Source organism: Dermochelys coriacea, chromosome 5 (assembly GCF_009764565.3).
Source record: "Dermochelys coriacea isolate rDerCor1 chromosome 5, rDerCor1.pri.v4, whole genome shotgun sequence".
Classification (NCBI taxonomy): domain Eukaryota; kingdom Metazoa; phylum Chordata; order Testudines; family Dermochelyidae; genus Dermochelys; species Dermochelys coriacea.
In genome coordinates, this window is record NC_050072.1 from 52,186,809 (window position 1) to 52,214,119 (window position 27,311).

General features: G+C 40.3%; 1 protein-coding gene across 4 annotated transcripts in view; it reads left to right on the forward strand.

Annotated features, from left to right (window-relative positions):
• Nucleotides 1-27,311, forward strand: part of MSH3 (mutS homolog 3) — a 181,965-nt gene that overhangs the window by 52,191 nt on the left and 102,463 nt on the right. For all 4 annotated transcript variants that reach the window (XM_038403844.2, XM_043515155.1, XM_038403846.2 and 1 more), the window contains 2 exons: nt 1,192-1,276; nt 1,942-2,051. In XM_038403844.2, the coding sequence (XP_038259772.1) occupies nt 1,192-1,276; nt 1,942-2,051 (195 nt within the window). The remainder of the gene's footprint in view (nt 1-1,191; nt 1,277-1,941; nt 2,052-27,311) is intronic.

The window sequence follows — 27,311 nt, forward strand, 5'->3', positions numbered from 1 at the left end:
CAAATAAAATTCCGTTTGTGGGTTATTCACCTACTGGATCTTAGGGAGATGTGGTGTGATGTTTTTGAAAAGTTTAGTAGGATTCAGGTTTGGATAAAGATTGTTTTGGTAGTTGACTTAACCTGACTTTACCAATGAAAAGGCATAATAATCCAGAATAATTATTATTAGTAATAATTATTTTATTCAGTGGCATTAACACACAGGTATGCATTCTATAAAGTTAGAAAACACAATTCTTGCCCCAAAGAGCTTACAGTCTAATGGGAGGGGGAGATTGATTTTGTAAATCCTACCTGAAAAGTCATTCTCTCCAAACTAAGAGGACTAACAAGTGTCCTAGATTTTGTATAAGGAACAGTCAACAGTATTACTAAGCTAGACAATCTTGACTTCATTTGTCAAAACATGTTAGTGAATATTTTGCACTCCCTTTTCTGTCCTGACCACCACACACCTGTGTTTGAGTATAAGGAATTACTTTCATATCTTACTTTATTCCTTTTTAAGCTGGGCTTTATTCTGTGAATTGCTTTTAATTGCTGTACAAACATTAGAAACCTGTTAGTCTGTTCTGCTGAGTAGTCAAGAAGTCAAGGCAATATCATTTTGGTCATGATAACATCATACTAAAAGTAGGATGGAATCATTAAACGTATCCTGATGTTTGTTTTCCCCTAAATAATTGTCATGGTAGACTATGATCAAATGTATTCTTAGAACTCAGAACATCTGTGTTATCTGTATTGCATATGCTGTTTAGATAGTGGGAAATAAACTGAAATCTGTTCTTCTATTGAAACATCATAGAAACTTCCCTGGACACCAGTGAAAGAAAACATTTCATTTATTTTCCTGCTGGCCTACAGATGGGAGGGGTGGCTAGTGTGTTGGACTAGGAATCTGAGAACTGGGTTTTATTTTGAGCTCTGTCGTTAGATCATTGTGTGACCTTGAATTAGTTGGTCATATGCTCTGTGCCTTATTTTCCCTATCAGTCACATGAGTGAGATCTTTAGTTGAAAGATATTATTTACGTTCAGTTATTTTATTAGTATAGTTTATTTGATTTGCTTTCCATTTTTACTTGATTTTGCACCACACAGCTGATGTTTGATTTAAGATGTTTTATGTTTCACTGATGTCTCTTTCTGCACTTGCAATGTGACATCTGAAATGTTTCTTCCCCAGTAATTTTAAACAGTTATCAAGTGAAGCTGAATACATGACAATTAATGGGACAACACTGAAAAATCTGGAAATCTTACAGAATCAGGTGAGGAAAATGTAATAAATTTATTGATAGAGGCTGACATTTTCAAAGCATTTAAATGCACTAATCCACAGAATTCAAATGCACTAATCCCAATGAAATTAATGGAAGTTATGCATCTAAATCCCTTATGCCCATTTGAAAATCTCACCCAGAAACTTTAAATGTTTTAAATGGAACAAATTGTAAAGGGAGAGAATTTTCAGAGCCACAAATGGCAGTTAGGCCTCAATTTCCATTGATTTTCAATGGGAGTTAAGGACCCCACTGCCACAAGTGCCGTTGAAAATCTCCCCCTGAGTCTGGAAGCTCTCAAGCAACTTCATTCAAGTCATTTTAGTGTGGTATTTTTTTTTTTTGCACTACCTCCATATCACTGTCTTATGCTTACAAACATCATTGTAGAATTCATCCCGGTCATTTTGTGGTGTCTTGTAAGAAAGCATGCTTGCTAGTGGGTGAAAAAAATCTTAAATATCTTCTGACTCACTGTTGAAGATATGTTACATAACACTTTTGCAAACAAGTGAAAATAGAGGCTCTTGTTTAATTCTAATATTATAAAATTAAACAATGCTTTTTATTTAATACTTGGATTGGTGTAATTATTTAAGGTATATGTGCAATTATTCAGTTAATAAAAACCAGTCTTGCTACTTTTACCATAGACGGATATGAAAACAAAAGGCAGCCTATTGTGGGTCTTGGATCATACCAAAACTTCCTTTGGACGTCGGAAACTAAAGAAATGGGTGACGCAACCTCTTATGAAATCCAGGTAAAGTAATTCTTTATCTTAGAATTAGTCTGTGCTTTATGAATCATAATGCTTGCTAAGCACAGCTTTATTTTTTCATAAGATCTGAGGTCCATAGCAAACTTAGGATAGATAATTAAGAGGTAAAAGTGTGATCATAATGTTATGTTAAACTGTGAACATTGTAAATCTGTCAGTTTCTATTTTTCCACAGCACACATAAGAAGGTTCTAGTAACAATGGCCTCATAGGAATTTAGAAATTGTCATACAGAATCAGATCAGTGGTCCATCTAGACCAGCATCTTTTTCTCTGACAGTGACCAATACCAGATGCTTCAAAGAATAAGCTGCTCATAGGGAAATTTTCTTCCTAAGCCTGCCACTCAGTGCTTGACCTATGCCTTGAAATGTGAAGGTTTATATTCCTAATTTATTTTAATTTATTTAATATAACTGTGGATATTTTTGTTGTCTCTAAATCATTTGTTGTACAGAAAAGTATTTCCTTTTATCAGTTTTTTAAATTTGTTGCCTTTTAATTTAATTGAATGTTTCTTTGTTCTTGTAGTATATGACAGAGTAAATAGGAACACCTGATGTAATGTTTCTGAAAATACGTTTTTTTTGTAATGCCTCTAGCGTGTTCCCTGTTGTTCCTTCTCTCTATAAACTGAACTGTCTTGGTCTTTCTAATTTCCCTTCATAGATTAAATAATAATAATGAAGTCTTTCCATACCTTCATTTATTTTCATTGCCTGTCTTTGAACTTCCCCATTTCTTTTATATCTATTGAGACTAGGATGTTTGGAATTGAACCTGGTATTCCAGCCGAGGTCCTACCATCGATATAACCTCACATTTACATTAATTCTTATTGGGAAATTGATCTTAGCATCGTTTCACTTAGTCACATTTTTCAGGAATAGAACTACAACGTTAAGCGAGGAGTTACTGTAATATTTCACCTCTTAATCCACGACTGCTTAGTTTCCTTGTTAGTCTGTAGTATGATTTTTGTCAAGGGTTTTTAAAAATTAAAAAAAAAATTACATCATCCAGTTCTCCAGTATTTTATTGGCATACTCAAAAAACATAATATACTAGTGAGTTTGTTTTCCTTTACAGAAGCAATGCTGGTGAGTCTGTATCATATCATATTCCTTATAGGTATTATATAACTTTTTTTTTTTTTAGTTCAACCAGTTTTTCTGATACTAAAGTAAGGCCTATAATTCCAAAGGTCACATTGAACACTTTTTTTTTTTTTTTTTTAAAGTAAATATAACATTTGGTACTCTCCAGAGCTCCAGTGTAGCATCTGATTTTACTAAGCTATATATTATATGCCTGACCTTTCCTGATTAGAAAAGATGGATGGAACTTCTGGACCTCACTTGGTGTAAAAATGAATCATGGCATATGAGCATATTCATATGATATATCCATCATAGTATATTTTGTTAAAATAGTTTTAAAATATTTATTTACTTTTATTTTGTGGCACTCCGGGAGCCCTACATTTTGTTGGAAATTGCTTGGGTGGTTGTCAGCAGAGGGTGCCAGAGCAAAGGCACTGGCTCCACAACTGCTGCAGCCCTACGAATTGAAAAGGAAAAGAAAGGAACACATCTGTCTGTTCTTCTTCACAATGGTTTGATAGTGGTGGGACAAGCATGAGAAGCAGGGGTGTGCAGCTGCTTGGAAGTTTAAAGACCAACTTCACAGCCTGAAGCAACCCAAGTTCTTTCCTGCAACCAAGCAAAACCAATTATAGTAGACTACAGTCCTAGTCTCCGCACTCCTCCCTGGTGCTCTTTGATTTGACATGGGAAAAGAACTGGCATTGAGAGCCTTTCCCTCCCCAGCCCATGTCTCTCAGTGTGGAAGGAAGTCCTGTGGTCAAACGAGTAGATCACATTTTTCTTTTCAAGTGAAGCCACAAAAGTAATTTATTTTTCTTTTGTTTCTCCATTTCTGACTGTATTTTTTAATTCCATTCCATTCTGCACTATTATTTATGTTGACATGCACACAGGTGCATGCAGAGAAAATATAACTGGAACTCTCTTGTTTGGAATATATGTTGTAATCCAGTGGAACAAAAACGAACTTCAAAATCTCAAAAATTTCCACAAAATGGAAATCCTCCCAACAGCTCTAGTGAGAAGTCAAATATAAGATCATTTTAGGCCTAGAAATGTGGTTGGCATATTTTGTGCAGAGATCTATTATATTGTATATGGTGAATATATTATTATAGTGGTTATATAATTTAACTGTATAAAAGCACTTAGAGCTGTGAATAGGTGCTTAAACTAGAAATTAAGGTAAATATATCTTACCAAGTGATTTTTAGTTCAATATGACTATTTCATGGGGTAATATAGAATCTCTGGCCCATAAGTGTGGGTAGCATTGCATTCTAGTGGTGGTTTGATCTGATTCTGGAAGTATTGAAGGGGTTCTAGATTTCAAGAGTATTCACATATTAAAGTGGTCCAGGAATATGGTAAGGAGAAAGATAATATCTTTGGTATGTAAATGGAGGGTGGGTTGAAAGATGCTTGTTTCAGGCCCATACCATAAATGTGAGTAATGGTTAGCAAGTTATAGAAACAGAATTCTTAGGCAAAAGTGGAAGAGGATGATGGATTAATGAATAGATCTGGTGTGGTATATAGATGAACAGTGGCAAATTATAGGCATGATTGATGTTGGAAACGTAACTAAAATGTATTCTTATTATTTATCTAAGGGTTTTGTATTAGTGCTCATTACCATAGCACCTGAGTGCCTACCAGGTTAATAGATTGGCATAGGTGGGTCCCTAGTGAGCTTTGTGGAGTCCTTGGCTCTTCTCTCTGCCTAAGTTATAGGAAGCTTGGGTAGGGGTTTCCTGAGGAAGTGCTGGTGTTTATTGTAAATAACATTCTGGTTATGGTAGGAAAGATCCATCAAAGAGGATTGTTTTGCAGCATGACTCCAGGATGTCCAGACTCTCTGGATTAGTCTAATAAGTTTGTTCCACAGCTAGATCTGATTGAGAATGCACTGTTTTTTGGCTGTAATGTGCTTTTTCTGGGTTTTGTGATTTGCAAATAGACAGAGATGCAGTCTTTAACATAGCCAGAATTAATATCCGAATCAAATCCTCAAACTGGAAGCAGAAGTGGACTGAGAGCTAGGACAGGAACCAAGCACACAGGGAGTTTTCATAGTGGCCCAAGTCACTATATTTTTTTCTTTATCTTTAGTGATCCCTCTATTTTTTCACTGTGGTTAGTTGTAAGGTTTACAAGTTTCATAGGGTATGTTGGCATAAGTGGATGAAAATTGTTAAAGTATAAATTGTTGTGTTGTTGTCTGAATTTCATAAACGTGGCATTCACAAGGGTTTTGTTATTATAGTCTCAATTGAAAATACTGCTTGGATATTTTGGAATTAATGAGATCTATATCTGAATACTGTTGATACTACTGACCAGACTGGAGGGAGAAATTATTAGTGTCCTGTTAACACAAATGCCATGACTTTTGAAGGATAGCAAAATCAGCAATATACACAAGTCTTCGTCAAACACTGATGCATAGGATACATTTTAAGTTGGTAAAGCAAGATTGCTTTTGTTTGAAGACATACTATAGAAATGGTAAGAAAAATTTTCCCCCAGAAGAAAAACCTTGTAGTTTTCAAGGTTCCCTAACTCAAAAACTGATTAACCAAATTCAGATTCTTCTCACCTAAAAATTATAGTGTGACCTAAGATGCTAAAAGTGAGACATTTCAGACTAAATGTGTTGAGTGAGTAGATAGGAAGAGGGTGAAGTGGGAGTCCAAATTTAGAGTTAGAATGGAAATATTTTTTTCAAGCTTAACTGCATCATTGCTCCCATGACTCCATGGTAAGATAGCTGGGCAGAAGAACAAGTTATTTGAGGGACTTTGTTCAAAGCTCACTAGATACCCATTTAAATAATAGAGTCTCATCTTAGGGGAATACTTTAGGAATAATACTATCAATCCTGCCATAGGATTTAATGAGCTAAATTTTCCTCCTAATCAAAAAGATTCTGTAGCATCACTATCGCTATTAAGTACATAAGTGAGGGTTATAACCTATTTCTGAGATCTTTCTCTGTTAGTTGAGAAAACGATTGCATCATGCTAACATGAATTTATTCAGTTTGCTAGCTGTGTTTTTGGTACCATTGTACGCCGTTTCTAGCTTTATGTAAATGCAGTAATCATTCATTCATGTAAGCTAACGTAGATAACAATTCCCTTGTTTGGCACAAGTGGCAGAAATATATTTTTTGTTTTTGAATATAACCAAATGTTCTCATTATTTGCATGTTTTGCACATTCTTTTAACAGATGTGGTGACAGAAATTCATAAAACTTGCATAGTATTAGTAATAATTTTAGATCCATTCAAGAATACTGTTTTCATATGGCAGCAAGTTTTAGTTATTTAGGGTGAAAGTGTGCTTTAAAAAAGTGTATTAGTCTTTCTGTGTAGAAAGAACAGGTGATACCTGACATTGTTACTAATGCATATTAGCTAAATGTTCACTAATAACTTAAAGTAATTACTACATAAATGATATGTAATTTATGTACCTTGGTTGTAAGGACACTTGTATTAAGTACGAAACCAGAGAAGTGGTAATAGTAATTCACTCACATAGTTAAATACCTAGTTGTTTGAATTAGTGATAATTACAGGTATCAAAAATCATAACCACATTGTAATTACACTGGAGTAGCTACAGTGTGATTAGTCATTGTATTGTAAATCTATTATTATTTGATATACACATAGCACCGAAAAGTGCTTTAGATGTTTGACTTCAAATTATGTCTTAAATGAACAGAAAACTCTTTTTGTGAAAAAGAAATGAAACTTCACACAACAATAAGAAAAGATTAAAGCAAACCAATTTTGCACAAACAGCAAACAGAATAAACCACAGGACAATTGAACTAGTTTTCTTCCACTAAGACAATGTGTGTTTCTGGGAAACATTTTGTTCCTTATTTCCTTCTGAAACATAGTAGCATCCCACTATTTTTAACCCCACAAACTATTATGCAGTCTTATTCAGAAAGCTATGTTTTGAAGAAACATCAATAAAAGCCAGAAAGAGGGTAAGCTGAAAAAAGGTGTGAATTAATTGGTCAAAGAAATTGTAAAGTAAAACCACTAACAAATTACGATATGGAAAGTGTGTGTGTGTGTGTGTGTGTGTGTGTGTGTAAAGACTAGAGATCCAAAGTGAGGAAAAAGAAAAGGAGTACTTGTGGCACCTTAGAGACTAACAAATTTATTAGAGCATAAGCTTTCGTGAGCTACAGCTCACAAATTCTCCTACAATCAAACTAAGTCTGAGCACAGTCAAATTAAAAAATATATTGTTTTTGTCCTATTTCGTGCTCCTTTATGATGTATTAAAAACAGGCCTTAAAGACTCCATTCTTTTCTAGCCCTACCCAAAAGGGAATTAGAATTACCAGGTTCTGACTTCTCTCTTTTTGCTGGAGGACTTTTGCCAGTTACAGATCAAGATCAAAACTTGAATTGCACCTCTCCCAATACCCCATTTTAAGGAAAAGGGATATTGAATATTAGATTTTTCTCATTATTTCACCAGGAAGAGGAAAGGTAAGACCTGTTACTTATGTAAAAACCAGAAACCTTTAGGCCACCTTTGTCACGGCCAGGCCTAATGTTCGAAACAATGAGGGCCATGCCTACTTGTCAGAGCAAAGGCAGTCAGAGCTGGAGTCAGAACCAGGAGGAGGGGGCTTGGACAGGGCAGAGGCAGAGCAGGGGCACAACTGGGGACGAGGCAGACATAGGAGAGATCAAAGGTGTGGCCAAGTACCTGCTGGCCAACTGCTACTGCTGGGCTTAAAAGCGGTCTTGGCAATGCCACTCTGCCAATCAAGCGATCTGGTCAGTTAGGGGTTTCAGCTGCAGTTAGTGAGCTGGTCCCAGGCCCAGCTGCAGACCCTCAGTCCTGAGAATCTTAATGCTGTACATCATAATGTGCACACAGAAATATTTTCTTCTGTTTTGCTGTTCACGTCTAACTGTTCAGTTATCTGAATTTTAAATTCAGATATTTTCTTCACCTAAACGGAATATCTGATATTTTGTTTTTGTTTGAATTTTTAATTGCTAATCTTTTACCTGTATGACATAATCTGCAGAAAGCAGCATGTGATGTTTTATAGGTTAATGTGAATTGAACTTCTTATACATTGAATTGTACTGATTGGTTGATTTAATTTTAGAATTTTTTTTAATTGGCTGTGATATGGCAGATCTGAGTTTAATATATCCACTGTACATAGTTTGCTATCATTTCTATGCTGAAGGAGCCGAAGTTATTTTGGGCAATATAGTATAAGTACAAAAGAATCTTCTGGTAAATTCTTTATTTGAAATTATTTTACTTCTACATGTATATAAACTAAAACCTTATATGAAAGAAAGTTGCATAGATCATTTATATTTTAAGGTTCAGTCAAACCATTATGTTTTAAACATAATTAATTGCAACCACGTACAAAAACTGCAAGTCACATACAAAATGTAATATTTTAATTTTGCTTTACACATGTAAAAGTTAGAATTAAGCTGACCTATATCTCTGGTAGGTAGGACATGATTTAAAATATTTAGTAAGTAACTCGGAGTAGCACATTCCTGTGTGTGATGCCTTTAAATACAGTATCGTACAATGTGGATTTTTTTTGGAACCAAATTCACAAATGCTTATTTAGTTATTGTTTAGTTTACTGGACCAATTGCGTACCTTGTGGTAGTATAAAATAAGAATATATTTCAGGATTTGATTTTTAATCAGTCCCTTTAAAATACTGAGCTCTTTCTAAAAATCGTAGACTAGAGATTTTCTCAGGTTTATATAATTTACAGAACAGTTTCAGCATTGCATATGCCGTATTGTACTGCTTTGAATGAAAAGATTTGTCATAAGTCATTCATCCAATTTAATCGACTAAGTTATTCTATTATAGCGTTAATTTCTGAAAAATCCAGTTTAAAAATCAGATTGGAATTCAAATTGCTGACCTACTTGAGACTGTGTGAAAAGGACAGAGGAGTGTGCAATTGAATAAAAGACTGAAATAAGTATTTTCTAAAATGTAGGATAATTTTACAGCATCAAGTAATGACTACGTTCTTTGTAGAATATCTATATACAAACTTTAGATTTAGGATTTCCAGTGATAGAAAGCTTATGCAAGTGGTTGTACAAATATAAAATAAGAACCAAGGACTGTATATAGGAGTAATGTTGACTATTATGCTATTGTATTATTCTTCTTGGAACAAAATTCTTCCAACATGGCTTAATATCTGAAGATTCTACTGTTTCTAGTTGATTTTAAAAAGAGGCAGAAATGTTCAGAATTTCTTAATGAACAGTCAATTTACGAGCACATTTTTATAATATTGATAACGTAGAATTTTTCAACCTTTATTTCACACATGGATGGAAGAAAATTCTTTATGGAGTTATATTTTGATTCAAGAAGGACAAATGCAAAATACTCCACTTAGGAAGGAACAGTCAATTACGCACATAAAAAATGGGAAGTGACTGCCTAGGAAAGAGTACTGCGGAAAGGAATCTGGGGTTATAAAGCGGGATCTAAAGCTAAATGAGTCAACAGTGCAACACTGTTGCAAAAAACAAAAAAAAACCCCGAACATCATTCTGGGATGTATTAGGAGTGCTGTAAATAAGACACACAAAGTAATTTTTCCACTCTACTCAGTACTAATAAGGCCTGTGTTCAGTTCTGGGTGCCAAATTTCAGGAAACGTGGACAAATTGAAGAAAGCTCAGAAAAGAGCAACAAAAATGATTAAAGGTCTAGAAAACATGAAAGATTGAAAAAAAAAAATGGTTTGTTTGGTCTGAAGAAAAGACTGAGGGAGCACACGTGATAGTTTGCAAGTGCATAAAAGGTTACAAGGAGGAGGGAGAAAAATTGTTCTTAACTTCTGAGGATAGGACAAGAAGCAATGGGCTTCAACTTCAGCAAGGGCAGTTTAGGTTGGACATTAGGAAAAACTTCTGAAATGTCAGGGTAGTTAAGCACTGAAACAAGTTGCCTAGGGAGGTTGAGAAATCTCTCAGATTTTGTTTTGGTTAGCACCTATTTAACTAAATTACTGACAAATGGATTAAAAAAAATCTTTTTGGGAGAGAGTCAACCCACTCATGCTTTTAGTTGGAGACTTGTGCTCCATTTCTCTGATGCTCAAAACCTGTCAGAGGTTTTTAAGAGCACATTAGACAAACACCTGTCAGGGATGGCCTAGATAATACTTAGTCCTGCCTTGAGTTTAGGGGACTGGACTAGAAGATGTCTCAAGGTCCCTGCCAGATCTATGATTCTTGAAATAGAAATCTAGGAAACCATGTTTTGGGCTAAAAAATAGATCATTTGATATTTGATTATGTTCTCCTGGCCCTTTCTTATCTGGAGGATTACACCAAGCAAACTGTATGATGCTTATTTTGTGATAGATTACTGGAGCTACAGTAACATAGCTACATGTGAGGATGATTAAAGTACCTATTAACTTCTGAAGGGAGGGTTGATTTTGAATATCTGCATGTAGTTGACATATTGAAACCATACAATTACCAGAACAGATTATAATACATTATTTAAATAAAGTGACAATGTTTCAAAATATAATTATTTTGCTTAAATGTACTTCTAAAATACATTCATACAATAAAACTATTGATTTTTGTTTTGGAGCTGTGTATGTTTATAAATTAACAGTGTACTTTTTGCAATCCAACCATCTTTAATTCAGAAAGGAGTCACAGTATTAGTTTTATTATCCTTTGCTTTTCTTTATTCTTCATTAAAATGGAATTGAGGTTGATATTTCTCATTAAAGTTCATATACTGTTATAAATAAATCTCCAAAACTAAAAACTCAAAATATTCAGTTATTTCATCACTATCATTAACATAGTCCAGTGTCTTACTTTTGAAAAAAAGAAAAGGAGTACTTGTGGCACCTTAGAGACTAACAAATTTATTTGAGGATAAGCTTTCTTGAGATACTTGAAGTGAGCTGTAGCTCATGAAAGCTTATCCTCAAATAAATTTTAGTCTCTAAGGTGCCACAAGTATTCCTTTTCTTTTTGCGAATACAGACTAATATGGCTGCTACTCTGAAACTTGTTCTTTTGAGTCTACTTTGTGGATTCTAACTGTGTGTTCTGCGTAAAACTGTGTTTTACTGCTGCGTAATCTTTATCAACCCAGCCAGTCTGCATTAGGTACATGGCTTTTTCTGTTACATGTTGGTTACATCCTTGACATTTGAGTTCTGCTGAAAATGGCCCCTAAATTTGTGAGTGGTTGCTGCATTATTGATGGTAGCTGTCTGCTGCTGGTGTTACATGCAGAGTTTACACTGAATGGCCAGAAGAATGGGAGGAGCATAAATTCATAGAATTTAAGGCCAGAGGAGACCATTAGATCATCTAGTCTGGCCTCCTATGTATCTGAAACCATTAAATTCCACCCAGTTATCCCTATATTAAGCCAATAACTTATTTGGCTGAAGTATGTATGCTGTAAAGGCAATCAGTTTTATTTGACGACAACAGGTGAGAGAGAATCCACCATTTCCCTTGGTAATTTAGGTGATAAACTGTTTTGAAACTAACTGTTGTACAAAAAGATATAACTTGGCGTGATAGTGTAGACTAGGCCCAAAGGGCCCTTGCTGGAGGCCGTGGGGTCCTGCAACAACTGTCCTAGGAAAGGAGCGGTAGAGGAGTCCTCCAAGCAGTACAGTGGCTTCAGGGGAAGCAGCCAATCAGAGAGGCTTCAGGGAGCAGCCAGTTAGGGCTCAGGAGGGCTATATGAAAAGGAGCTGCAGAGCCAGAGACAGTCAATTCCTTGCTGGAATTGGAGTGCAAATGGTGCTCCTGGCTGGCCAAAGGGAACTGCGGCACCATGGACAGTTCAGTGCTGGCAGTGGCTGGGGGAATGAGGAAGAGCTTGTAGCGGGCTGCTGGTTCTGACCAAAAGAGTCCTGAAGTAGGGGTGAAGCATTGGTGAAGGCTGGGGTCATGGGGAAGTGGTCCTGGGAACTGAAGGCCTTTTTGTTAAAGGGACATGATGTCATGTGGTTGCTATTCTTAGGGTCCTTGGGCTGGGAACCAGAGTAGTGGCCAGGCCTGGGTCCCTCCCATAGGCCACTGGGGAAGTAGCCTACATTTGAACTAAAAGAAAAGGAGTACTTGTGGCACCTTAGAGACTAACAAATTTATTAGAGCATAAGCTTTCGTGAGCTACAGCTCACTTCATCGGATGCATTTGGTTGAAAAAACAGAGGGTAGATTGATATACACACACAGAGAACATGAAACAATGGGTTTATCATACACACCGTAAGGAGAGTGATCACTTAAGATAAGCCATCACCAGCAGCAGGGGGAAGAAAGGAGGAAAACCTAGAGTACCCAGAAGTCACCTACTACAGGACAGGCCCAACAAAGAAAATAACAGAACGCCACTAGCCATCACCTTCAGCCCCCAACTAAAACCTCTCCAACACATCATCAAGGATCTACAAGCTATCCTGAAGGACGACCCATCACTCTCACGGATCTTGGGAGACAGGCCAGTCCTTGCTTACAGACAGCCCCCCAATCTGAAGCAAATATTCACCAGCACCACACAACAGAACCACCAACCCAGGAACCTATCCTTGCAACAAAGCCCGTTGCCAACTGTGCCCACATATCTATTCAGGGGACACCATCATAGGGCCTAATCACATCAGCCACACTATCAGAGGCTCGTTCACCTGCGCATCTACCAATGTGATACATGCCATCATGTGCCAGCAATGCCCCTCTGCCATGTACGTTGGTCAAACTGGACAGTCTCTACGTGAAAGAATGAATGGACACAAATCAGACGTCAAGAATTATAACATTCAAAAACCAGTTGGAGAACACTTCAATCTCTCTGGTCACTCGATTACAGACCTAAGAGTGGCTATCCTTCAACAAAAAAGCTTCAAAAACAGACTCCAACGAGAGACTGCTGAATTAGAATTAATTTGCAAACTGGATACAATTAACTTAGGCTTGAATAGAGACTGGGAATGGATGAGTCATTACACAAAGTAAAATTATTTCCCCATGTTATTTCTCCCCCCCACCCCACCGCCCACTGTTCCTCAGATATTCTTGTTCACTGCTGGAAATAGCCTACCTTGCTTGTCACCATGAAAGGTTTTCCTCCTTTCCCCCCCCCCCCCCCCCGCTGCTGGTGATGGCTTATCTTAAGTGATCACTCTCCTTACAGTGTATATGATAAACCCATTGTTTCATGTTCTGTGTGTGTATATCAATCTCCTCTGTTTTTTCACCAAATGCATCCAGTGAAGTGAGCTGTAGCTCACGAAAGCTTATGCTCTAATAAATTTGTTAGTCTCTAAGGTGCCACAAGTACTCCTTTTCTTTTTGCGAATACAGACTAACACGGCTGCTACTCTGAAACCTACATTTGAACTGTGATTCCCCCTGGGAGGGGGATGAACTGCTAAGAGGTCCAGCTGGAGAGCTGGAACCAGAACAGGCCAAGAGGGTGAAACCCTCGCCTCCAGAAAGGAAGCCCTGGGGTATAGCCCAATACCAAGACCGGAACTGTTTTAAAGACTGCAGACACACCCGACCAGAAGGGATGCTTGCGAGAAGTGGGTACCACCCTATTACATTTGAGTTTTATTTTCCTTTTTGTTTTTGAAAGTTGGCCCAATTGTTTGTTTTCTTTAAAGGGGTATGTGTGTGTGTGTGTGTGTGTGTGTGTATGTGTATATATATATATGTGTGTATAATGAAATAATCACTAGGTGCATACCTTGTATAAAAGTTTCCTTCCAGAAAAGCATTTTTTCCAGCTACCATATTAATCCATGAGCAAAATGTGATTGAATTTTCTTATGCCTGTAATTCTAACAGTGTTAATAAGCAAGTCTTGCAATGCTTAAAGCATTAAGCATCAAGTTATAGCACTTGATTTAGATTGGTTTGTTTCAAAACCATTCAAGTAAATCTGATGTGAATTTATTTGAATCTACTAGAATGGCCAACATCTGGTAGATTAGGGGAAAATTGTCTCCTGATTTGGTAAATGAACTGATGGAAGTGGAGGATGAATAGTTGAAACTGGCACTCTCATGTTGCTTCAAGTGTAAACAGGGCTGCTAGGTAGGGCCTGCATACTTTGGCTCTCTTTATTCCTCTGTGGAGAGAGAGAAGAAATACAGCTCCCTTTTGGGATTATGGAATATATTGGGGTCTATGGCCATCATGTGTGTAATGAATGGGATAAGATTTATTTCTGGATTATATATGGATGATGCAATCTCCAGTCACTATTCGCAGAATGAACAGAGCAATTGTAGTCTAGCTTCCAGTTTATACAGTATGTGTCAAATCAGGGCCTGTAGCAGAACCAGTCTCTGGCCACCTAACAAACACGGCTGGCCTATAGTAGACTTCCTGATTGGTTGGAAGAGTCAGCATACTGGCCCTTAAACCCAGAAGCAGCAGTTCAGCAGCTGCTCAAAATGTTTGCCTACAACTGCGATAGCTCCTACACCTGCTTGTTCTGAGCCTTGCTCCTTTCTTATTTCACTCGTGAGCCCAGCCTTGCCTCACTGCAGATAACCCGGTCCTGACCCTTGGTTCCAATTCTGACTTCTTTATCAACTTCTATTCTTTCCTCTTTAGTAGGATCTAGAGAATACTCTTTAACAGGTCATCCCTTATGGGATGTCTTTGTCCAAACTGCGTCCCACTTCACAACTGTTGGTTTTCTCCTAGCCCTTTAAAACTCCCCCGCTGGCTTTCCCCCCGCATGCTTTAAAAACTCCTCTAATTTTTTAAATTTTATGTACCAGCAACGTGGTTCCATTTTGGTTCAGATGGAGCCATCTTTCCTGTATAGGTTCCTCCTTGCTCAAAAGGTTCCCCAGTTCATAATAATCTAAACCCCTCCTCCCTACATCATTGTCTCATCAATGCATTGAGATCCTGCAATTCTGCCTGCTTAACTGACCCTGCACATGAAACTGGAAGCATTTCAGAGAATGCTACCATGGAAGTCCTACATATCTTGAGAGATTCGTAACCTGGGCACCCAGTTGGCAGTTAACCATGCGGTTCTCCCGATCATCGTAAAGCCAGCTATCTATATTTCTAATGAACCTAGAGCCAGGCTGAGATCTTTCTCACAGGACACCACCACAGAAGAGGCAAGTGGCATTGGGCCCACTAGCTGCAACAAGGCCACTACCCATATACCAGACCATACTGACACCATTATCTCAAGTGTCCTGTGGTGGGTCCAGGAAGGGGAGGAGATCAGACTCTCTCATAGCATCACTATCCAGGCCACTGACACTAGAGCCAGATGGGCACCCAAGAGCTAGAAGCAGTGGAGGAATAACTGCATACCCAGTCTCCACTGAAGGAGTCACCATTGTCACCTGGAAGTTCTCTCAAGCCTCAATGCTAGTGATCAATGACTTTAAGACTTTTCAGGATCTTCTAGTTTGCATTGTGAAGATCTTTGGTATCGAAATAATGGTAATACAAGAGAAGTGACAAAAACTCTTTGACATCTTGACTGCATCGGCCCCAGCCAAGATTGCTCTTTCTTTAAATGAGGGCATATTAGAGCTGAATAGAGGACTCTGGCGAACTCCAGCCATCATCCAGTGCACACCTAAATGCATGGAAAAATGCTAAAAGATGCCCCTGAAAAACGTTGAGTGCTTTTATTTCCACCCAAATCCAGGGTTAATGGTAGTTGCAGCAGAGCAGGAAAAAGTCTAAATTAATGCTCAAGGACCCCAAAAAGCTAAACCTGTTCCGGTGCAAGACCTACTTTTCCACATCACAGCAAATCCATGTGGCAGTCTGTTTGCCAAACATAATTTCCTGAGGTGGGAGAGGGTGACTCCCTGCTTATCAAAAGTGCAAGGGAGGAGTTCAAGGAGATTATCAGAGAAGGACAAATGGTTGCTGGAATAGCCCTATGATCAAGCTAGGGGTGACTCCAATAAGGTCTGTGGTCAGCACTCTGACTATGAGGTGAACCTCCTGGCTGTTGGCATCTGAGCTACTGGGAGAGATCCAGGACACCACACGAGACCTCTTGTTCAAGTGGAAAATACTGAAAAAAGTGTTCCATTCCCTAAAGGACTCAAGGCCACCCTGAGATTGCTGGGTATATACAAACCAATCTTCTACAGAATGCCCTAGAAATATCAGCTTCAACAGAAAGTGTGTTCACGCATACTGACAGGGAAGACAGCCAGAACATCCATTGTGGAAACAATTGCAGTGCTCCATGAGAGGCCTGTCATCTGCCTCCTCTTTCCTGTCTCCCACCTCATCATCCAGACAGCATATTTGATGGGACCATCGTGACTACCCCAGAACTAAGCAGGAGCCAGTGGTCGGGAGCTGCCTTGCCCTGTTCCATCAGGCATAGGGCAATAGCATCTTGGGCAAAAATGGTGTTCATTTTCACATTCTCCCCACCACCAGCAGATCCAAGGAATCTGGTTCCCAGACAACACAGAATAACATACTAATGTCTGGGAGGTTAGCATAATCAGACCATCTTGGATCACGTTCCTGCCTGTCCTCTGGAACACGGGGTGGAAATCTACACAGATAGCTACTAAACAAAGGTTGCATGTTTCTTGCCTCCTTTTGTTGGGAAGCTATCAAGTTCTGGACTTGGTGCTATCAAAACCAGGTGACCCCAATGAACCTTCACGCCTGGGAGTCAGCAACAGTCTAGCAGACTTGCTGCAAAGGCAATAAGTGACCAATCACAAATGATTTGTGCATAGATCTGTCATGCAACTAATATTCTATACTGGGGATCTCTGATAGAATTGTTTGCTGTCAAATATCAGAACTTGGCTACAGAGTTGGACTGAGCCTAGGGTCATTATCAGATTCCTTACTGCTGAATGACCACAGTTAAATCTCATGCTTCAGTCAGCTACTTACAGTGGTCAGGAAGAAATTCCCCTCACCCTCCAGTGTACAGTTGGTGCTTGTATGTATTCTATTTTTTAATCTTCTGAAGCATCTGAGATTGGCCACAGATAGAGATGGGACACCAGACAGAATGGACTAGTCCTCTGAGGTGGTACAGTGAATTGTATTTCTCGGATGTTTGGTCAGTGTTCTTTCTCACATGCTCAGGGTCGCACTGTTCACTAGATTTTGGGTCGAGAAGGAAATTTTCCCTAAATCGCTTTGTCAGAGACCTTGGGGATTTTTCACCTTCCTTTGTAGCATGAGGCATAATTCATCTGCTGGGATCATCTGGGTATATCTTACCTAATCAGTTCCATGCCATTGAAGTTCCATGGCATTGATTGGCTTGGTCTCCCTTGTTCCTATGGCATATTTAGTTTCTTGAGGCCTGAAATGTTTTGGGCTTAATAGAGGAGTATGTTGGTGAAATGTAATGATCTGTGATGTACATGAGGTCAGACTAGATGATCTGATGGTCCCTTTTGGCTTTTAAACTCTATAGAACAATATATGGAAGAGGTTCTTGATTTGATTAGCCCAGTACAGTCTGGATCCATTCTAGCCCTCGATACCGAACAACTTCCTCAGCCTGTTCCCGGCAGGTGGGCTTGCTCAGCTGTTTTGCTGACTGGAGGCTCCCCTGCCAAACCCAGGGCTCTTCTCTGAGTAGTGTCCCTGTGGATGCTCCACTTTAGATGTTGTTGGTGTGTCCTTGTGCTGCAGATCAGAGATTTTCAGTAGCAGTGCTCAGTAGTTGTTTCACAGTGTCATTGGCACTTCATGTAGCATGCGCTTGACCAGATGATCCAGATCCTTCTCAACTGTCCTTGGCTGCAGACAGAGCTCATTGGCAGTGCTGCCTCTTTTGTTTTTTCTATAGAGAAATTGATTAGTTGTAGTTTAGTTAGTCTCATTTTTCTTAGTTAAATATTTTCTCCCACTCTACCTCCCCTCCCCCAAATTCTTTAGTTGTTTTTCCCCCATCGGGAAACTTTTATCAGCTCTGATGCCCGGCTCGCTTTGGTTTAAATGCTGCGACTCTTGCCGTGAGGCAGTGCCAGTCTCTGACAGCCACTCATCATGTGTCAGTTGTTTAGGGGAGACTCACATCCCTCAAAAAAGTGCTCACTGTAGTAACCTGAAAGCCAGGGCATGGAATGACATATCTTTTCCTCGAGATGATTTTAATGGAGATGTCCCGTCAGTCTATCCCTCAGGGACCAAAATCAACACCAGCAGCTGGTTCCCCAAGGAAAACTGCTGCTAATGGGAGTGCTCAGTCTTCCAAAACTTCCAGGAAGCAAGCCGTGACCTCCCCTCATAGGGACACTCAGAAAAAGAAGAGGTCCCCGGCGAGGTTGCTCTCCTCGGTGCTGAGCTTGACTAGAGTGAGCACCTTTGAGGCTCCAGGCACCTTTGGTACCATCCCTCCCCAGGCCTCTACCGAGCCCCACCACACTGACATGGAATTGAGGCACTTCTCCACAGCACCAACCACCCTGGTGTGGGAATCGGCACCGATTCCATTTGCGGTGCTGCCACCACCACCAGCACTGACTCAGTCGTTGGCACCAATGGACAGACCAAGAACGACACTGACTGTTTCGACCAAGGCTACCTACAAAATGGTCTCTGCAATGTCCTATTCTCCACAGTGGCACTGCCGGCACAGAAACAGGCAGCTCTGCAACAGTTTCTTCAGCACAAATCCATAGGGGTCTCTTTGGTGCCGCAGTTACCCCTGCTTGGCACCGAAGGATCTCCAGTCCAAATAGCAGAGCAGCTACCCACCTCACCTGCTCCCCAGCTCATCTCCAGTGATGAAGACTTACATGGGAGTCATTTTTCCTCCCAACACTCCTTAGCCATGGAGCATAGACCACTAGGGAAAGCTGTTAAGACTAAGTCTTGCCAATCTCATGAGATGCAACAATGGTACGGCAACCCAGGCTTTGTCCACTGATGTCCTTTCCTACGCAATGGCCCCCTTGAGATCTCTGGGTGGCATATAGGGCGGCCATTACACTAGATCCTCGACTCTAGCCAGAGAAGAAATTCATTCTCCTCCTCCATCCCTGAGCAGGGAGACGTTGGAGGCACCTAAGGGCTTCGCAGATGAGGAAGAAGACTACATGGACCATGAAGGCATTTCATTGGCCCACAACTTCTTTTCCTCTCCTGATGAGGCAGTCATATCACGGCCTCCAACCACAGTGGATGACCTGAAACAATTTCAGGAACTTTTTAAGAAGAGTAGCCACTAGGCAAGACATTACCCTAGAAGAGATGCAAGAAAACCAGCACAAACTGTTGCAGATATTAGACATCCACTTCATCCAAGATTGTATTACTCATAAACAATGCCATAATGGAACCAGCGGAGAATATTTGGCAGATTCCTGCCATGATAGCACCTAATGAGCTGACAGAAAGTACTTCATCCCAGCTAAGGGAATGGACTTTCTCTTCTCTCAACCACAGCCCGTTTCCCTAGTTGTGGAAGCCGCCAGTCTTCACAGCAAACAACCTCAATTCCAGTCCACTCTATAAGACAAAACACAAACGATTAGACCTTTTCGGTAAAAAGGTATACTCATTGGCTGTATACCAATTCCAGGTAGCCAATTGTTCAGCCCTTCTAGCCAAGTACATTTTCGATAACTATGGTAAGCTGCAAGAATTCCTTGAAGCCTTACTGGAGGAAAAATGTCTCCAATTCAATGCTATCATGATGGAGGGACAACTCATTTCCCATACAGCCTTACAGACTTCGATGGACGTAGGGGATACTTCTGCGAGAATGACTGCCATGGCTGTCATAATGTGCAGGGCCTCGTGGTTGCAGTCATCCCGTATCCCGAAGGAGCTCCAACTCAAGAAAGAAGATGTACCTTTCGATTTGCAGAAACTTTTTTTTTCTGCAAAAACAGATGACGTTCTTCAGTTGATGAAGGACTCTCGGGCCACTCTGCACACTTGAGGCATATACATACCACCAGACAAATGACATCGGTACCTACCATACCAGAGGGGCAGAGACACACCTCTTTCCACTGCCCACAACAATGGCACTTTGACCAGAACAGAAATAAGCAACACCCACAAAGATGTAGGGCTCCTCAAACTCAGTCCTCGTCTTCACAACCATCTACCACCAAGCCACAGTTTTGAAGTCTTGTTCGAGGGTCTGAACGACCTCCCTTACAATACAGCACAGTCAGATGCTCCTACCCAACCTTTTGGCCACTACCTGCGCCCATTCTACTAATAACAGACCAATGGATACTGGAGATTATAAAATCGGGTTATGCCATCCCCTTCCTATCCCTTCTCTCTACCCAACCCCCTTCCTCGTCCCTCTTCAGGGACCCTTCTAATGAGCACCTTTTATGGAACCACAGATTCAAAATGGTCACAGTGGCCACAATTATTCCACCACTGAACAAGGACTAGTGTTCAGCCCTCAACCTCCAAGATGCTTATTTTCATATTACCATACACCTGGCTCACAGACAATTTCTAAGATTCATGGTGGGCCTCAATCATTATCAGTACAGAGTACTACCTTTTGGCCTTTCCACTGCCCCTCAAATTTTTTCCAAAACCCTTGTGGTAGTGGCGGCCCATTTACGAAGAAAAGGATTGGTGATCTTCTAGTACCTAGATGGCTTTCTACTGAAAGGTAACACTCAGGTATAAGCAGCAAACATGGTATAGACCATGGGATTGCAAATAAATGTATAGCAATCTACACTGACCCTAGTGCAACTATTGGAATTCATCGGGGCCTACCTCGATTCCACACAGATCAGAGCATTGTTTCCCAGTCACAGGATCATAACGATAACCAACCTCCTCATCTTGACAGTCACCAGCAGCCCTCAAATGTCCGCCAGAACCTGCCTACAGTTAAGTCATATGGCGGCTACGACAGTTGGTGTGAGACTGCTTACGCATTGCCTACAGGGCTGGCTGAAGAGTGTACACTCCCAACACACACAGTCTAAACAAAAGAGTTACAGTTCCCCCAAAGGGTCATTGCGTCACCACATTGTGGACAAAACCAGAAAATGTCTGTACAGGTATCCCTTTCCAACAGGATCCATCATCACTAATAAACACAACTGATACATTGTTGATAGTCACTTGGATCAGTACACCATACAAGGCAAATGGTCAGCGACAAAACTCAGCTCTACATCAATCTCCTGAGCTCCAAGTGGTATACAATTCATGCAGGCATTTCTTCCTGATCATACAGAATGAATCAATCTGCATGCTGACCTACAACATAGCATGCATGTTGTATATCAGTTGCCAAGGTGGAGCTTGTCCTATTCACTCTGCACCGAGGCCCTGAAATTGTGGAACTGGTGCATTCACCACAACATAACCATCTTGGCATCTTGCCTCTCGGGTCGCCAGAATATCATGGCGGACATGCTAAGATGACACTTCTCCAAGGAACACGAATGGGAAATGCATGACAGTGTCTTCCAATCGATAGCCCCATTTCTGGAATATCCATCTGTAGACCTGTTCGCGTCAACAACAAACCACAAATACCCACTTTTCTGCTCTAGGGCAGACTAGCACATAAGTCACTAGGGGATGCCTTCCTTATCTCATGGAACACATCACTCATTTACGCATTCCTACAGATATCTCTAATCTCATGAGTCATTCACAAGATACGGACCGACAGGGCCCATGTCATATTGATTGTTCCAACATAGCCAACACAGACCTGGTTCCCTTACCTTTCGCGCCTGACTGTGTTTGCTCCATGAGCTCTTCCCCTGCAGGCAGATCTCCTCACACAGAACGGAGGCCAGACTCTCCACCCAAATCTGGAGAAATTTCACCTCAAAACATGGCTCCTACTTAGTTCCAACATGAGGAATTGGCCTGTTCAGAATAAGTGAAATATGTATTAAATAGCAGACAATCCACCACTTGTAATACCTACCTCCAAAAATGGAAGATTCTCACTATAGCGCAAACAAAAAAAAATTTAAACGCTGTCATCGTGCCTCTATCGGCCATACTGGAACTCAAGGAATCTGGCTTATCCATAAGTTCAGTCAAAGTACACCTAGCAGCCATTACAGCCTTTCTCCACAAAGTGGAGGGAACGTCAGTCTTCGCTCACCCAATCACTAGACACTTCCTTATTGGTGTACAAAACATGTTCCCAGAAGTCCGACAGCCTACAACCCCATAGGATTTGAATCTGGTACTTCAGTACCTCATCAGAGCACCTTTTGAACCTTTAGCGACCTGTTCCTTCCTTCATATGTCTATGAAAGTTGTGATTTTCATAGCAACTACTTCATCTAGATGGGGCAGCAAAATCAGAGCACTGATGGCAGAGCCCCCGTACGCAGTGTTCACTACAGACAAGGTCACGTTGTGACCACATCTGAAATTTTTGCCTAAAGTATTGACATCTTTTCATTTAAGCCTACTTATACACCTTCCCACGTTTTACCCCAAAACACATGGGACCTCACAAGAGGTCATCCTATATACACTCGATGTCAGACAAGCCTTAGTTTTTTTACTTAAAAAGAATCAAACCCTTCCAGAAATCTCCAAGGCTATTTATTTCCACCTCCGAACACTCCCAACGGATGTGCAATATCAACCCAGAGACTCTCTGAATGGATCTCCACTTATATCCAACTCTGCTGTCGACTGCATAACAAGGAATCCCCACCAGGGATTTGATCCCACTCTGTGCATGCCATTGCTACATCTATAGCCTTCCTGAATGTCTTTCTAATAGACATATGCAGGGCTACCACATGGGCCTCAAAGCACACCTTTGCAAAACACTATATTATCACTTAGTCCTCTAGGTCCGACGCTATATTAGGCTTTACTGTGCTCTCTGTGACAACACACACCACTCTGAAGCCTCTACCGTCCACAGTGGGGCACTGCTCTATGGGCACCTAAAGTGGAGCACCCACAGGGACGCTACTCAAAGAATTAAGAGTAAGTTACTTTGTGCAGTAATGAGGGTTCTTTGAGATGTGTCCCCCTATGGGTGCTCCACTACCCACCCTCTACTTCAGAGTTCATTTATCGAGAAAGAGAAAGAACTGAAGGGTTGGGTCGTGTGCATGCTACATGAGGTGCCAACAGCACCGCGAGATGACTACTGCGCACGCGTATCCCAACCAAGCACTGCTACTGAAAATCTCCGATATGTGGTGCAGGGACGTACCGACACCTAAAGTCTAACACCCACAAGGACACACATCTAGAAGAAACCTTGTTACTGCACAAAATGAATAACTTCCTCTTTCCCTGCTCCATTTGCTCCAAATGTAGGGTTCCACCAACACTCCCCCACGGCTGCCCCACCTTTCCGATACACTCTTAACTCTTCATACACCTTTTGTTAGATGACCTTCCCCTTAACAGCAACAGCCACTTAGGTCCTTTTGCTATGTTGTTCCTATATATTGCTACTAATGAGCATCTACTGTACTCCAATTACTGATAGATTGATGCAGCATGGACTCCTTATTCCCGCCATCCTGAAGGGACACTGCACTTGACAAGTACATGAAGCACAAAGAATGGTTATTTAACCTGCTGTAACTCTGGTTCTTGGAGATGTCAGTGTGAATCCCATTACAAGTCCTCTATCCCCTGTTTTTGTAGTCCTCAGTTACCAAGGGCTTTAAGGGAACTGAGGAAGGATAATGGTTGCTCCGCTCTTTATATCCTTGCACAAGAGTACATGGAGGCCGTGGCCACATGTGTGTCCCCAACTGACCCAGCTATTAAAAAAAAAATAAATAAAATCTGACCTTGCGTACATGATGTGCATATGCACCTACTTTGGGATCTACGCTTGCTACAACATCTCAAAGAACCATGGTTCCTCTAGGGTAAGTAACCATTCTTTTTACTAACTCTTGATTGTGAAGATAAACTTCTGAATTTTATGCAGACATCCTGAAACAGTAGCCCTGAGTGGTGTGAGCTATCTGATTCATTTCAGTGGGAAAAAATAACTCTGATGCCTCATTATATTTTGTTAACTATTTTATTGCTCATCATTTTAGTAGATGTATCCAGCTGATCCATTGTGATCAGGTGATATAGAAGAGAAAGTTACAGAACACCTTAGTTTTGTGGCCTACAATTTGCTGCCTCCAACCTCAGATTATTTTAGGGGAGTGGAGTACTGGCAGATAAGGGAGAGAATAAAAAGGCTCTCTTTAAGTTAAAACGACTGAAATCCAAGGGCTGCAGCAGCCATACAAGAAAGTTTGTGGAGGGCTTGTTTTGCAACTAAGATTAAGGCTCAGCAGTTGACAAAATGATTTTCAAACACTTCAGAATGTTAGGGATTAGTAGGGAATGGACTTCTTTTATTGCAGCTGTCATGGGAATTGGGGTTGTCACTTGCCACTTCCAGAAGAGCACAGGAATCGTGTGTGTGTGTGTGTGTGTGTGGTGAAAGGTTTGTTAATATGGTGACAAGCCAGCATGGATAATGTAAGAGTTGGTGGAGTGGGGAAGCAGGAGTGGCCTCAGCTATTTTGCTGGCCAGGGGAAAAATGTTTTCGGCAGCTGCTCTAACCTCAATCATCTGACCAAGCAACAGAGGAAAAAAGTAAATTTAGCTGGCCAGAGCAGAACAGAAATGGTGGACCTACCAGAGCAAAACAAAACAACCCAGAGGTACAGCACCCAGGCTGACTGTCCTGCTTGCCCACTAGAACCAGCCTTCGGGGGGGAAGAATTGCTGAGAAGTGTGGCTGCAACAAGCCCTTTCTTCATGGACATTGGACCAGAGGGAGGAGACTGAAGGAGACTCTTTTAGAGATTCATGTATAGGTGGAGGAATATTTTTAAAAAGTTGGAAAATGTTGCTTGGCAATGTGTATCAGACAGGTGAAAGTATATTTGTGAAGTTTTTTTAATAGACATGGTTGATTTGTTTAAATGTTTAAAAAATGAAGATGAGAAAATAGTTGTCAGAAACAAAGGCTCTGTCATTTACTTGCTGTGAAAAGAAACAATTGCTCCATCTTAAAAATATACTAGAACGAGACATAATCCTATTTTTAGAAGGGACCGCAAGGATCATTTAGTCTAACCCCCTGCCAAGTTGCGGGATTTGTTGTATCTAAACATGCAAGACAGATGGCTATCTAGCCTCTTTTTGAAAACCTCCAGTGAAGGAGATTCCACAACTTCCTGAGGCAGTCTGTTCCATTGTCCTGCTGTTCTTACAGTTAAGAAGTTTTTCCGGAGATTTAATCTAAGTCTGCTATCCTGTAGCTTGAAGCCATTGCCCCTTGTCCTGCCCTCTGTGGCAAGAGAAAACAACTTTTCTCCTTATTTTTTATGGCAGCCTTTCAAGTATCTAAAGACTGCTATCATGTCCCCCCACTTAATTTCCTCTTTTCCAAAATAACATACCCAGTTCCTTCAGCCTTTGCTCATATGGCTTGCATTCCATCCATTTTAATTATCTTTGTTGCTTGCCTCTGAATCCTTTCCAGTTTCTCTACATCCTTTCTATACAGCATTGACCAAAATTGAACACAGTATTCCAGCTGAAGTCTAACCAGCGCTGAGTAGAGCAGTAGTATCACCTCCTGTGAATGCTATGCCTCTGTTAATGCAACCCAAAATTGCATTTGCTGCTTTTTTTTTTTTTGGCAACAGCATCGCATTGTTGAGTCATGTTAAGGTTGTGATCCACCACAACTCCCAGATCCTTTTCAGGAGTGCTGCTGCAAAGCTTGTTATCCCCCATTCTGTGTTTGTGCCTTTTTTTTTCTTCCCTAAGCGGAGCACCTTACATTTTTGTCTCTATTGAATTTCATTATCTATAGCCCAGTTCTCCAATTTATCAAGATCCCTTTGAATTTCAGTTCTATCCTCCAAAGTGTTTGCAACCCCCCAGCTTTGTCTTATCATAATGATATGAAATATAGCCAGTTTGAATACGAAGGTAGACACCACAAGCAATAAGTTGTTTGTACATTGTTTGCCCAAAATCATTGGTTCAAAAAGGCCAGTGATGGAGTTGAAATAGTCACTGACATCGCATTTTGAAGTTCTTCAGTTATAGCAGTCATCAAGGCCCTTCACCACTGGAGATTTTTTTATTTTACGTTTGTATGGTAAATGCAAATCAGACAGTCAGCTGAGAAGTCTACAAATTGAACTCTGACCTAATTGTCTACCAACAAGGGGTAACAGATTTTTCTGAAGACATTGCTTTGAAGTTCAAGGATGCAGCAAAGAAAGGGATCTTGCTAGTAACATATTAATGTGTATTGATTGCACATCTATATCTGACATGCTCATTTTAATTTGTGGATCAATGGAATTTCAAGTATATGGGCCTTGCTTCCTTCAAGGCCAAAGCACCCTGATCTTGAATCTACTGGAAAGCATGGCATCCTAGTATTTCCCTGAATTTGCAACAGATAGTGCTTCTTTAGTGGTCTGTAGTGGTGATCAGCATGGCAGATTTATTATTTTTGTAATATATGGTTTGTGTTGTGCTACAAATAAAAAAAGGACCAACCTCTGTTGCTGGACCAACCTCTGTTGGTGAGAGACAAGCTTTCGAGCTTACACAGAGTTGTTCTTCAGGTCCAATACAAGTTACTACCTCAGTCTTCTTTTCTCTAATATCCTGCATAAATGATAACATCCATACTTAAAAAAACCAACCCTCAATATTATTCTGTCCAATATAATTGTGGAAGACTGTTGTCACCCCTAGAGATGAGATGCTAATAAGTGTTTAAACACCGATAAACTAAAACATGTTAGCTAACATGTCTTTGTTGTATTTTAAACACCTTTATCCTCATCTGTACAGGGACTTGTATGGAAATTAGGTGGAACCTTTAGGATCCTGACAAGTTGTCAATATGCCCATCGTGCTGCAGAGGATACACGCCACGGATATAGATGTGTGGATTGTGGTGCACTCTAATCTATTTTGGAAATGTGGATGGGGTGGGGTAATGAGATGTATAACAGAAACGGGGAGAGTAGTTGAGGCTATAGGAACAGAGTTAGAGCTGGAAACTTGAAAGCAGCTTTCTTTTTTTTCTAGCATTTCTTTAAAAAAAATCT